At 45.6% G+C, this 13,823-nt stretch overlaps 2 protein-coding genes across 2 annotated transcripts; one reads left to right on the top strand and one right to left on the bottom strand.

Annotated features, from left to right (window-relative positions):
- Nucleotides 1-504: 504 nt before the first annotated feature.
- LOC119174660 (tetratricopeptide repeat protein 27) lies at nucleotides 505-3,302 on the bottom strand. The gene has a single exon (XM_037425669.2). It carries the CDS (start codon nucleotides 3,180-3,182, stop codon nucleotides 675-677), a length of 2,508 nt encoding a protein of 835 aa, XP_037281566.2. The 5' UTR covers nucleotides 3,183-3,302; the 3' UTR covers nucleotides 505-674.
- A 383-nt stretch (nucleotides 3,303-3,685) lies between these two features.
- Rexo5 (RNA exonuclease 5) lies at nucleotides 3,686-12,986 on the top strand. Its single transcript, XM_037425670.2, has 2 exons — nucleotides 3,686-5,046; nucleotides 11,615-12,986. Exons 1-2 carry the CDS (start codon nucleotides 3,959-3,961, stop codon nucleotides 12,873-12,875), a joined length of 2,349 nt encoding a protein of 782 aa, XP_037281567.2. The 5' UTR covers nucleotides 3,686-3,958; the 3' UTR covers nucleotides 12,876-12,986.
- Nucleotides 12,987-13,823: the final 837 nt, after the last annotated feature.

Raw genomic sequence — 13,823 nt, 5'->3', positions numbered from 1 at the left:
TGAAAACCTAGGCATGTTGTAATAACTAAAAACCATAATGGCAACACTTATATGCAACATATTAGAAAAAAATTGATATTAACCACTTGCAAATTTACTAATCACAAACTCAAAGAGATGCCACCATATCACTTCAAAGTAGGCTCCACCCATAGGACCCCATTCACTACCACGTTTTGTGCTTTCAAGCTACAGAGCCTTATTTAGAGAAGCCAACCGAAGGAAACATAGCCTGCATGGAAATAAGCTGGTCGTCGACACACACTCAGGTGAGCGAAGTGACTGACTGGAACCATCGCGAAAGTTTTCTTTAAGTAGGACTAGCTTCCACCACCTTCTTAGAGCATCATAAAAACATTGTATATTCTTTGCTTAGAAGCATATGCCCCTGAAGCATGCACACGCGATTCTGACGAAATTCGTAGAGAATTTAGGCTAGAGAACAAACCACAGAAAGACAGGTTAATTTCAATGACAATAACAAGCACAAGGTAAGACAACAAATAACAGTAATATGGAAGTGTATTATACAATGTGTACATCTTCACAAAGGCAAACAACTGCCAGAGGAAACACAACAGTGCATCTTCATGTAGGAAAGCCCCCGAATGTTTTGTGAAAAACAGCACAACACTAAAATTTACAACCACACAGGGTGTACAGATTGAGTGTTTTTAAATGAGATTGTTGATGAGTGAAGCAACTTCATCTAACTTCACAGCAAGGCTACTCATTGCTGGTGCCAGTTCATCGAGAATTTCTGACGAATAGTTGACCTTGTAGTTCTGAACAATTGACAGGGTACCTTTCACTGTGATCCTAGCAGATGATAACAGCTGGTGTTTGCGAAGTTTGTCACTTAGACTTTCTGTTGCAGAAATGTAAATGTCCAGAAGGTCCTTCGAGCGCATTAGATGCTCCTTACAGGCTGCCACATCTTTCTCCCAGTTTGGCTTTTGATTATGACACCGGAATGATTTCTGAAAGAACTGTAACATTCGTTCAGTGTCCTCCGTAGTTCTGCTTGATTGTTCACTCAAAAGCTGGTAGAGAGACCCATACGAGTACCAAATGTCAGCATCATTGGTAACACCTGACGTAACTCTACCAAACAACTCGAGCAACCTGGACCTCAATTGAGTTCCCGGTTTGCCATTGATGTCTGGAATTCCTTCCGCCACAACCTTCACCAACAGTTTTGCCACCTTGCCGTCGGTGTGTTTGCCTTTTATGTCTATCAGTCTGTGCCAAGAAGTGATGCACTCCTCGAAAGCTCCAACGTCCATGCACACCAGCAAGTAGTTTTCCCACACTCTCCAATTGTCGTAGCTACACTTCAGTGCTTCCTGCAGAACTTTCCAGGCCTTGTGCTTGTCTCCCATGCGGATGTATGCGCTGGCCATGTTGTTCCATGCTTCAAAGCTTTCGGGGTCTAGATTCACCACGCGTTTGTATGCCTTTACAGACAGAGCGTAGTTTTCAACCTGCATGGCAGAATACCCAAGGGCAAACCAAACGTTCATCTGTATTCCATTAAGCTCTGACGACTTTTGCAGATACGGAATGGCTTCTTGGAACTCCTTTTTGTTGTAATAGAACAAGCCGAGCGAGCGCTGAGCCCTTGCACTGGTATGACCCGATATCTCCCAGGCCTTTGTGTAGTGCTCAGGGTCCTGTGTAGCATCACCCAGCAAGCAGTACAGGTGCGCAGTTTCCTCTTCTTCGAGCAACTTCCTGACAACCTTCTCGGCTCGGTCACGGCGACCTATCTTGGTGTAGCAGTTGATGACATCCTCCCAGAGCTCGTATTTGAGGAAAACATCAAGAGCGCTCTTCGTAGCCCCTAGAGCAAAGAAAATGTTTCCGAGCTCCTTTTCAACTTCCCAGATGGCCGGCATAGCCACAGAGAAAAAAAGCTCCTGCCTGACAACAGCATTAGGCTCTGGGGATTTAACAGCATCAACGAGGCACTGCAGTTGAGTCATCGATCGCTCAACTCGTCGGCTGTTATTCCGTTCCAGCCTGCATCGTTGAAAGAGTGCACTGAACTGGACCGGCCACGAGCAAGGCATTGAAATCACTCTTTCAATGTATGCCATGACTTCTTCGTCTCTAAGAGCATCAGGTGCACTGATGCTCTTGTTGAGGATGCATACGGCCAGAAGCAAACAGCCCTCCTCAGGCGTTAAGGCAACATCGGCGGCTGCGCTGGCACTAAACTTTACCTCATTCATGACAGTGTCGTCTCTGAGCGGCGCATTTTTCGGGAAACAATTCGCCCTTTCCGATAACGCAGTACCGTCGTCACCGTTTTCTTTGTGCCGCACTTCAAGTAGCAACTGTGGAAGCTCATTTTCCTGGTGGTAAGTCCTCTTCCCGAGCGCTCCAGTCAGTTGAAAGTCGACATTCGAAACACTTTTCGCCAAGTCCAAGTAAGAACGGCTATTTCTAACTTCGAAATAATGCACGTATGATAACGCTGCTTCGATGCAAAACAGCATACTTAACTCCCTTTGCTCTTCTCCTTCATCGGGGCTAGGCAGGTTCTTTTCAACCTTGCCGATTCGGTCGCATATCTCGCTGTGCAGTTTTTGCGATCGGTCAAGCATAACTAACTGGTGCGCGTAGGCGCATCTCCAAGCCCACCAGTCAGCAGAACAGCAGCCGCGAAGCATTCCGCTGCAGCTCACAAGCAGGGCATCAGCGATGATTAGGAAAGGTGCCTGTTCTACCAGGTGGTACGGCGGTTCGCCGGACACTTCGAGGGCTTTGAGACACGCGCGCCGGCACTCGTCAGATTCCGGGTTGGGAAAAATGTCGTTAATGACTTCTACAGCGGGCCCCGTCCAGTTGCACTGGACGAAGAGCTTCAACGCTGCCACGCCGATTAGGAGCACGCACAATTGTCGAGCCCGGCTACCACCGCCCACGTATTTCTTACACTTCTCCGTTATCTCGTGCGTACAGCTGATGTAAGACGACACGCGCAGCAATGTCTTCGTCCGATCATCACCGAACACACTCACGTAGTCGCCTCGAACAATGCAGTTTACGAGGAATCGTAGGAACTCGTCTTGCTCGGCGACATCACGTGCGTCTTGAAGCTCGTTGGACAAGTCTGCCCCAAGAACGACGGTCCACTCGATCTTGTCGAGAAGCTGTACGGCAGCTGACATACTCATCGCTTAGCGAACACGGACAAAGTATGAGTAACAGCACGTGTAAACTACTACAATGTTAATCCACGCGCTGGTCAGATACTTGAGCACGTGGACTCATGGCTAAAGCTTGAACACGGCGTGGCACGTGATGGATGTTTGGCCTAAATGTTGGCTAAAATAGCTGAAGCATTCTCTAAGACAAATGAGTTTTTATTACAACACATACACACATTAAATTATATTACTTCGGAATTATCGCTACAAATACAGTTTTATAGAACGTAATTAAGTAAGATTATGACACGAAAATTTGATCTCAAATTTCACGCTTTCATTACTGCTTATGCTAAAGGCTACCGCGTTTTAACATATACAATAAAATTTTAAGTTACAATTATAATATTTAAACAATACCACTGGAGCTTTTTGTTTAGATTACACAACATTTGAGTTGTTAAATTACCAAATTTGGCAGAGTTCTTTAGAACGTTTGCACACCCTGTTAAAGTAATGCGGTAAAGAAAACATTGCAAAAAAAAATGTCACGGAGTGGGAAATGTCGTGTCGCGTAGTAAACATGTGTAAATATTAAAGCGTAGGTTATCGCGAGACGATATTTGTGTGTGTACTGTCACTTTCTGCTCACGCGCGTGTTCGCAAGTGCACAACGGCCGCCAGCGCAAAGTGGAATGGACTTGCGAGTCGTAAGCGTGCTTTGATATCCGTAAAAGCCTCAACCCACGTGTCTCTGGCTGCCTTCGGCCTGCTGGGAGTCGTACTTCGTGTAATCTGCCGCGATGGCTCCCGTCAAAATGTCAAAAGGAAACACTGAGAAGCGAATAGGGCTGAGTTCCAAGAAACTGAAGCGCATGGAGTCTAAGAAAAAAAAGATTGAAGCTTTCTTGCAGTTGTGCGGAGACAAGTCGTCAGCCAGCGTGAAATCGGCCACCGCAAACAAGAAGCGCGACAACTCGCATCCTTCAGATCCGGTCAAGGCACTCAGTGACGAACTGGCGGAGCTTCGGGCCAGGAAGCAGCCGTTTCCAAGTGCGTGGAAGGAAATGCCCAAGTTCTTTCTCACCGATGAAGGCCACAAGGCAGCATGGTCGTGGCCTGAAACGGACGACACCGCCGCCGAAGAGGACGCCGTGCAAGACAAGACCGCCCTGTGCCTTCAGGACATCCAAGCCCTGCTTCTCGTGGCCCTGATGGGGCAAAAGACCCCGATCCTGACGCGGTGGTGTCGATACCTGCGACACGAGAAAACCAGCCATATCGTCGTGATCACCGTGAGCGGACTGACGGCTGACGGGCTCAGCGCGAGTGCCCAACAGTTTACGAAGCTCAGGAACACATTTCCCGACGGAGGCGTCCGTGTCATTCCCTCCGCGTGTTACGGCGCTACGACCGAATCTGAACTGACGCAAGTGCCGATCAGCATCAATTGCAGCACCAAACTGCGCTGCTACTTTGGCTCCCTTGAGGCAGCCGAGGCTGCTGGCGCGGTCTATAGATGCTACGGTGCGTTCGTTCCAATTAGGAGGCTCGGCAATGAAGCGACCGTCGCGCTAGGTGCTCCCGAAACCAGCGACCCCACGGCTGTAGGCCCGCCAGCACAAGAACTCGTGGTAGATGTGCGTGGAGAGAATACCGACACAAACGCAAAGTCTCAGCCGCCTGTTGGTAGCAATTTACCTGAAAGGTTTCCCGCAACAGATGTAACTCCGAGCAAAGGCGAAGACCTGCTCTCATCTATTGAGATGCCCCGTACGTTTCTTCTGTTGAGCCCTGTTCAGATGCTGACAGAAGGCTATCCTCTGATCAGGGCGAACAACACGGAAGATTACGTCTATACGAAGAACTTTTACACGCCCGTAAACCATAAGTGAGTATGGCTTGAATGCTGTAGTGTGGAACACCGTGATAGAACTGAAGGCTTATGTGTTACTACTGACTTCAGTTTTAATGTGTGCGTCTGGTCACGTTTTTTAGAAAGGGCAGAACTTCTGGGTTATCCACAACCAGATTAATCCAACAGACAATCAGGCCAGGGTAAGCATCTGATTGATATGTGGGGCTTAACGTCCCAAAACCACCTTATGATTACGACAGATGCCGTAGTGAAGGACTCCGGAAACTTCGACCGCCTGCTGTTCTTTAACGTGCACCCAAATCTGAGCACACAAATAGTGAAAGCATCTGAGACACTATTGTTTTTAATTGCAGTACAGTAATGATGCGAATTAAAGTAGAGAAAAAAAAATCACCCTTTTTGTCGATACAATCTGAAACCACAGACAGATGGGGCATTTTTTTTTCTTTTACTTAAATTAATTTTAATTTACTTGATTATTACTTGATTACTTTTTAAGCAACTATTAGTGGACCTTATGCTATACCAGCCGTAGTGTCCAACAAAGGAACAAACACCTGCATAAATGGCTCAAAGGTTGCCCAAAGCCGTGAGGTGCTCGATACACAATGAAGCTGATTGGTCTCGAGCTTATTGTTGTATGTAGGCAGGACTTTTTCCTAAAACACTTGCTTTAACTTAGAGTGTACTTGGCTAAAGTGATGGTAAACTTTTACTCAAACTTGGCTTGAACTTAGCTGTATTTGAAATCTTCACACCGACCCAGTCTCTTCTATTTTGTTTTTTTTTGTACGATATTCTGGATCCATGCGACACTGTTTCCGTTCCCACGTAGCGGCAAGCCTTGCTTCTCAGATCACGGCTTCTTCCTTGAAAGTGCAATTTATTTTCAGACAGTGCTTGGTTAGGCACGAGCTATACACCAACTTTTATAACCACAACATTTCACGTGATAGTAGTGTGAGTATATGCCCCGCCGCGGTGGTCTAGTGGCTAAGGTACTCGGCTGCTGACCCGCAGGTCGCGGGTTCAAATCCCGGCTGCGGTGGCTGCATTTCCGATGGAGGCGGAAATGTCGTAGGCCCGTGTGCTCAGATCTGGGTGCACGTTAAAGAACCCCAGGTGGTCAAAATTTCCGAAGTCCTCCACTACGGCGTCTCTCATAATCATATGGTGGTTTTGGGACGTTAAACCCCACAAATCAATCAGTAGTGTGAGTATGGTAACGTGCTAGCCATTTGTTGGGCTAACGTGTTGTCTTCCTGTTTAGTGAAAGTTGTGTGTGATGGAATTCACCCGATTTTGGGGCACGTACCCCTTTTATTGATTTATTTATTTTATTTATTTACTTACGGAAAACTATGAGAACTCCGGCTACATTGGAGCTGGCTATCCCAACATAATGGTAGTAATGTACAAGATGCACATACAGACGTGAAAAAAAAATTAAGAAGAAAAGAATAATCAAGGTCACTATGTACTATTCGCATCAAATGAAACCCGAACACCAGGAAGCTTTCACAACGGTTTAGTGCGCACCATCCACTTATCTCTATAGACTGGCACACGTATGTGCGCAGAGCTGTCGAACAGGATGCACGCACCTGTTAATGGTAACTGGATGGTGCGCACTGTACCGTTGCGTGTGCTTGCCGCTGTTCAGATTTTATTTGAGGAGGAGGAAGGACAGGGAGGTTAGCCAGTTCTCAGACCGGCTGACTACCCTGTAATTTTATTTGATGTGGATGCATACACTATAGTGCTTATAACACATGAGCACTGTCCATGGACATAGTCTACAGGTGTTTGGCACATACCCATTTATGTTGATGGTACTTTTCTCATAGGCTGCCAAAATTTCTGTGGAACATGCCCATTTCATCAGTTCACTGTCACCCTTTTTATTTTCAGTGTACCAGTCATCAGCAGTGGGATCTGCCCAGTTTCTGTGATGCATGCCCATTTTTAATGATAGTTTTTTTTTTTTTGTACAGCGTAAACAGGGAATGATTGGCTGAACAGTCTTGCTGTTAAAGTTTTTTTTTTTTTCTGAACTTTGAGACTATTATTTGAAGTCCTGTTTACCTTTTACTTTACTATAACGGCCAGCTTGTACTCGCATGAAGGTGTTTATGCGTTTCAAAGGAAATATGTTGTCAAGCGGCACCGCAAGTTTCCTGATGAATATAGAAGCAAGCTGATTTGCAGGACTCCATTCTTTTTTTGACACAACCTATTGAAAAACCAGCACATAAGAAAGCCAAGGAAGGTATAGATGATTTTAATTGTACGGATGTTAATTGTGTGTCATAGTAATTGTGACACAGATGTGAAAAAAAGTAAAGCATACGAAAAGACAGCTTGCTACTAGTAAGGTCCGAGCCTACAATCTTCAGTCATTAAGGCGTAATGAATTATTTAGATCTCATGACCTCTTACACAGCTTTTGTACCCAAAACCATGAAAAACTAAAGTGACCAGACGTTTCTAATAGGCGGGACTTGCCTGCTTTTGCAGCTGAGGTCCTGCTCTCTCGCCAAATTGCTCCAGGGGAGGGGTTTCGTCCCACTTTCAAACCGAAAGCCAGCTCGCAGTCATGGTCAGCTAGCTCGGCCATCGCACCCCCGTCTACTATACTCTGCTGGGCTATGCTCATCCTTTCTCATTATTTCTCTATTTCTTTCGATCACTTGCTGTCTAAGTTCTTTTCTCTGCATTATTTTTCTCATTCTGTCACCCATAATTATATGGTTCCATATAATCATATCGTTCCCACAGTTCAGTCACTGTGCCTAGATAGCTGTTTCAAATGCTCGCCTCAAACCATAGATACCGGAGTTAAAAATCCCACCTCAGAATTTAATTCTGCTTTATATAAATATTCTTCTCTGCATCCCCATTTTTCATTTCCACTTCATTTCCTTTCTCCTCTCCACTTTGCCAATCAGAGCTTAATGCCCCCATTCCTCCTCCTTCCCAGCTCCTCGCCTCAGCACTCCTAGTTTTGCTAGGCTTTGCTCTCTCCTGCCTGAGGTTCTAACCTCTTTCCCCAGCTCTCTCCGTCCCTCTTCACTCCATTCTCTGCCTCTAATGTCCTCACTTTTCCTTGCATCCGCTGCACTCGGTAGTAAGGTTCGCCCGATTCCTTTGGTGCGTGCTCCAAAGTATTTGCGCACACCGCCCGCACTTACTCTAAGCCTTGCTATTTGAACTAACATGAAATTCCGAGCAAGCGATTCCCCCCTACAATGAAGGATAATCCAACAAGATTCAGAGGAGACACTGCACCTTACAAAAATGAATTTATGTCGAATTCTATTGAGAGAATGGGAGTAGAGGGGTAATGCAGTGAGGGGGAGAAGGCAAAGCGCCGAGCACAGGGTCAATCGATCTGCCTCTTGAATGCAGAATACTCTTGGAGAGCAGATGAGAGGGTGATGAGTTGGGAAACCATGTCATTGAAACATTCCAAGCCCCAGCATTTTCTGTGGGGCAGCGGAAAAATACGTGTTAAATCGGTCTGTCGCATGTTCTTCAATATCCTAATACATGGTATGTTTGTGCAACAACGCACTCGGCCGACGTCCAGTTGTCGTCGCCACCAGTACAAAACAGCGGTGACAAACTACACGTGGTCGCTGCCATTGTCGCCGCACTCACCGGTGGAAGAAAATTTTGGAGACTGGCGTTCCAAGGTCATATGCCACTCCTTGATTGTGCCTGCTCTACTTCTCACGCGAGAGTGCTACAAACTGCTCCTGGCTGCTCTCGGCGCAGCAAAAGCACTCTCAGTCTACCAATAGACGACTATGCTCGTACTCCTGTTCGACCACTGAAACACGCCAGCTCTGAAGAGAACATTTTCGGCGGGCTTTTGAGTGCTTCGGCTCTCCCAACCGAATCTGCCATTAGACAGTGCATAGACTGTTTAAAAATGGACTGTCTAATTCCATTTTCATATGTGCTTGCTCGGTCATCGATCCAAATTCAACATCATGGTGGAAGAGCCGCTAAAATTAGAGAGTGCACATCCATGCTTCGAATGCACTGCTTTATTAAATACGTATGTATTCACTATTTCCATTCTCTCTCATCAGGCTAACAGTGAATGAAACGGTGAAAATGGTGGGGACTACTTGCTCAGGATTTTAAGGTATATGACCATGTTCTTCCTTCCGTCATTCTGCAACTCCACATCTCATTTTGGAGGCTGTGAAATATAGTCACTTTATGAAAAACTAATACCGATCGGCCTATGAATGACAATAATCATTTTATAGCTGTTTATACATACAGTGTCAGCTTGGAATGAATGGTACAGTGCACTATCAAGTAGTGTGAAGTGCTGAGCTTCGTGCCTTGCCAGTGTCCGAAAGCCTGGCCCCCCATATTAATACATAAATTCAGCCACAGTTTTACCATAACAGAGGAAAATAAAAGAGTGCACTCCAAAAGTTGTTCCTCGCTTTTTGTACTGACCCTTTAGAATTACATATATAGAGCCACTGAACTCTCGACTGCATTAAGGTCCGCCTTTGTTGTCTCGTAATCTCTGCTGTTGTCATGTCCCAAATGCTTCATTTGAAATGTTTTATCATCATCATCATCAACCTGACTATGCCCATAGAGTTCTCGATAGAGTTTCCATAAATTTTTCTGATGGCCATAGAGTTTCCTATAAATACACCAGAAGGAACTCTGGCGCTAGTGTCTATGGGAGCTGCCATACTCAGCACTTCAGGGAGCAAGAGATTGATGGGTAGTGCACGGATTTGTCTAATTTTCCTATTTCTGGCTCTGGTAGGCTTTGTGTGGCTTGAAGTTACTTTGTCACAAAACGACAATCCGCAAATGTTCAGCAGTTGCACTACACTACGTTAATCTTTTAAGCTCATTATTTCAAATTGGCCCACAAAGTTTTTGACCGTCCAATCTTTCATTCGGAACAAAACCAAAACACAGCAATAAACGAAGCTACAAGTTTGTTTGAGGCCCACAAGAACAAAGACTAGGCAAATCTGTGTACTGCTCATCATTCCCATGACTGTAGCACCAATATCCCCTCTAGTTAATTTTAGAAAAATCTATGGCTGCGGCCGCGTTACCCCCGCAATACACTTTTTGCATCTGCCCACCCAACTTCCTATCTTCCCCTTGTGTGCTTTCTTTCTTTTGGAATCCATTCTGTTACTCTTATGGTGAATTACACTGGGAGAGCAGGAGCACTCAAAAGCACGCTGATAGTGCTCTCTTCCGAGCCAGCGTGTTTCAGTGGTCGAACAGATACAGGAGCACTGTTATCCATTGGTAGAGCGAGAGTGCTTTTGCCGGGCCGCGATCCGCTGGGTGCAGTTTGCAGTGCTCTCGCCTGAAAAGCATAGCAGATGCAGTACGACGAGTCATGTTGCCTTTGAACGTCACTGCCCCTAATTTTTCTTCAGCTGGCGAGTGCGGCTACAGTGTACTAGAAGGGCAGTGCAGCGGCAATGGTAGCAAACATGTGTAGTTTGAAACCACTGTTCTGCTGCTTTGTACGGTTGGCGACAATGACAGCTGGGCACCTGCCGAATGCGTTGTTGCACAAATATACTATGCGTTACCCCACTTACAGTGCATAATCCGTAAGTGGGTAGGATAACGAAGAACAAGTGACTGACTGCCCCTCTGAGAATACGCCAGGGCTTGGAATGTTTCGATCACATGACCTCCCCACTCGTCACCCTCTCACCTGCTCTCCAGGAGCGTGCCTTATTCGAGTGGCAGGTTGAGTGGCCCTGCACTCAGTGCTCTGCCTTTCACTCCTCTCCTGTTCTCTCAATGGAATTTGCCATTAATGACTGGTGGTTATCTTGCCTTCACGCTATGTGCCCATGTCCATTTCTGCTTCTTAATTTTGACTAAGATGTCTATCCTTAACACCTATTAGCTCCCAACCCTCTCTGTTCTCTTCTTGTTCCTTAAAGGGGCCCTGCAACACTTTTCCAAATAATCGTCCAGTGACTTTATTGATGTAGTTTATCGCCTCATGAATCAACTGTCCCCAAAATTTTTGTAATCTGTCAAATACGAGCAGAGTTTAGTCATCTGTTACATGCCTTGGCCGCTTCTCTCCTTTTGTACTTGTGAGTGCGCTGAAAACTACGCAATAGTTTCGGGAGATGACTAGTGTTCATTTGTCAGCATGCGTCATGACCTCGCGAAGCTGAAATCAGCCAGTGGTCGCGGGCTTTGGGTTTACGACCTGGCCATTTAAGTTTGTGGCATCATTTTTCAAGAGAAGAATGAGTGATTTCTAACTTTCAAAATTATTGGGACAGCCAATTAGCCCAACTTTCCCTTTTGAAAATTAATTGTAAATTCCAGGCTGCATGCTGCGCTGTAGTGTTTGGCTCCCATGTTCTCAGCAGTGTCAGCTACTGATCAGCAGCATTTTCTGACCATGCTTAAAAAGTGTTCAGGTGTAGCCTGAAAAGGTTACACCTAAACACTTTTTAAGCATGGTCAGAAAGCAATGCTTAAATGGAATGTTTGGATATATGCAAATCTTTGACTGGAGCCTGCTATTTTTTTCTCTTTGTAGCTCCCGCATGTTTGGATTGGATTGCGAGATGTGCTTGACAACAGCCAGAGTCAACGAGCTCACCCGAGTCACCATGGTTGATGAAGACGAAAAAGTGCTGCTCGATGAACTGGTTAAACCTCGAAACAAAATCATTAACTACCTCACCCAGTTCAGTGGCATAACAAAAGAAATGCTGGACCCGGTTTGGACACGCATCGAAGACGTCCAGAAAGCAATATCGGACCTTTTGCCCAGCGATGCCATCCTTGTTGGGCAGTCGTTAAACTTTGACTTGCACGCGCTACACTTGATACATCCGTACGTGATCGATTCCAGTGTCATCTACAACGTCACTGGAATGAGGCGAATCAAGACAAAGCTCAAGACACTGACCAGCACTTTTCTCGGGGAGGAAATCCAAACAGGCACCGATGGCCACTGTTCCGCAGAGGACGCCACGGCTAGTCTTCGGCTTGTCAAGCATAGGCTCAAACAGGGTCTCTTTTATGGAGACTTGGTTCTTCAAGAAATGCAAGAGCAAATCATCAATAAAGCATTTGAAACGTATGACAAAAGGAGGCCATTTAAAGTTTATGTTTACGACAAGGAAAACATGTTAGATCAAAGCACAAGCGAAGCTTCTAAGAAGGTCAGATACGAACCTATCCCCATTGATGTACATGATGAAACAGAGCTTGGATCCACCAGTGCAACCGTGACATCCGCTAAAAACCCAGAACTCAGTTGTCTTGGATCCACCAGTGCAACCGTGACATCCGCCAAAAACCCAGAACGGCACGACAAGAAAAAAAAATCGTTGTCGACGTTGGCCTGGTGTCGCCAGAAGCTGCAAACCGACTTCCGGGGTGCCGTAAGCAACCTGTTCTACTACCTCCACAAAAGAGAGAACAGGAGGAAAGTGCACCTTGTTGGTAACAAGGAAGTCCTCGACAAGTACCCAAAGTTTGTGCTCAAAGCCACTCCGCACACAGAGGCGAGCAGCAATTCGAAAGTCGCGCAAAATGTGAAATCTCTTATGGAAACTAACCAGATTGTCATGGCAGGGCTCCAGGCTCTGGACGACAGTGGACAACTGAGCGAAGAAAAGGTAGCAGAAGTGGACAAGCTTTTGAGAAAGATCTATCGCAGCTGCAGGAAAGCATGTCTGTTTGTCGTCTTGTTAGAAGGCTCGGTAGACGTGGACACCCAGGTGACCCAACATGGACTGTGTCTTGTGAAGATCAAGGAAGCTGAAAAGAGGCCTGTGAAGGAAGACTGATGTTGAGGATAGGTAGACCTCCCTGTAAGTGATGTACAGATGTCATTAAGCAGACATACTTTAAAAGCTTTCTTGACTGTGAGAGCAATAAACATGTATAAAGTGGTTAAAGGAAGTTTAACACACACATGTGGTTGTGTTTGAAAGAGAAACACTACATCACTTAAAACTGAGAAAAGGGATGTCCACCTATTTAGGAAATCATGAGCTTTCAGAGAATTCAGTGCATCTGGAAATATTCAGGAAACGCCTAGAAAACCGGTGCTTTTCCCTTGGCCCGTTAGCTTTACTTCTTATGCAATGCTGCACGTCTCTCCGCTGTAAGCGAGGTATTACAAGAGCTGCCAAAAAAACTTTCAGTTTCATTGGGAATATTCATTTTAACAAAGCGGCACTATATTGGTACTTCTCAAACAAAATATTGAAATTAAAACTGTGCATCGAACGAAAATTGAGAAAAGTGTTGAGGATGTCAACGCAGTTGACTTTCTTCGACAGAATAGTGCCCCTTGTTTGTCGGCTTCTCTGCCGACCCTGCCTTTTTTTAGCATTGTGTACCACTGTCCTAATATTGCAAAGCCACCTGATGTGGTTTTGTTTAAACTGTTGACTTTAAACACAATTGAATGAAGTAATTTAAAAGACCTCTGCTCCGCATAGCTGCAGACAGCGTGGCATGTCTAATTTTAGTGCAATAGTAATGCTGGAGACACTCCAGCAAATACAAAATTTTACTGCACACACGTCTGTGTACGCATACCGGTTTACAAATAAAGTAGTCTCTTTCCAGCCAGCAGCCAGAACACTTGCTGAGGATCGCTCCAATTACTTGCCTCAGATTGGGTCTTGAAGATTATGCCTGAGAACGACAGAGCTGCGCACCGAAAATATACAATGGAGCAAGTAACATAGTGCACGTGCCTTTAGGGCATCGGCCAGCATACAAGG

Source organism: Rhipicephalus microplus, chromosome 5 (assembly GCF_043290135.1).
Source record: "Rhipicephalus microplus isolate Deutch F79 chromosome 5, USDA_Rmic, whole genome shotgun sequence".
NCBI lineage: Eukaryota > Metazoa > Arthropoda > Arachnida > Ixodida > Ixodidae > Rhipicephalus > Rhipicephalus microplus.
The sequence above is the reverse complement of the archived record's forward strand: the minus strand, read 5'-3'. Positions and strand labels throughout refer to the sequence as shown.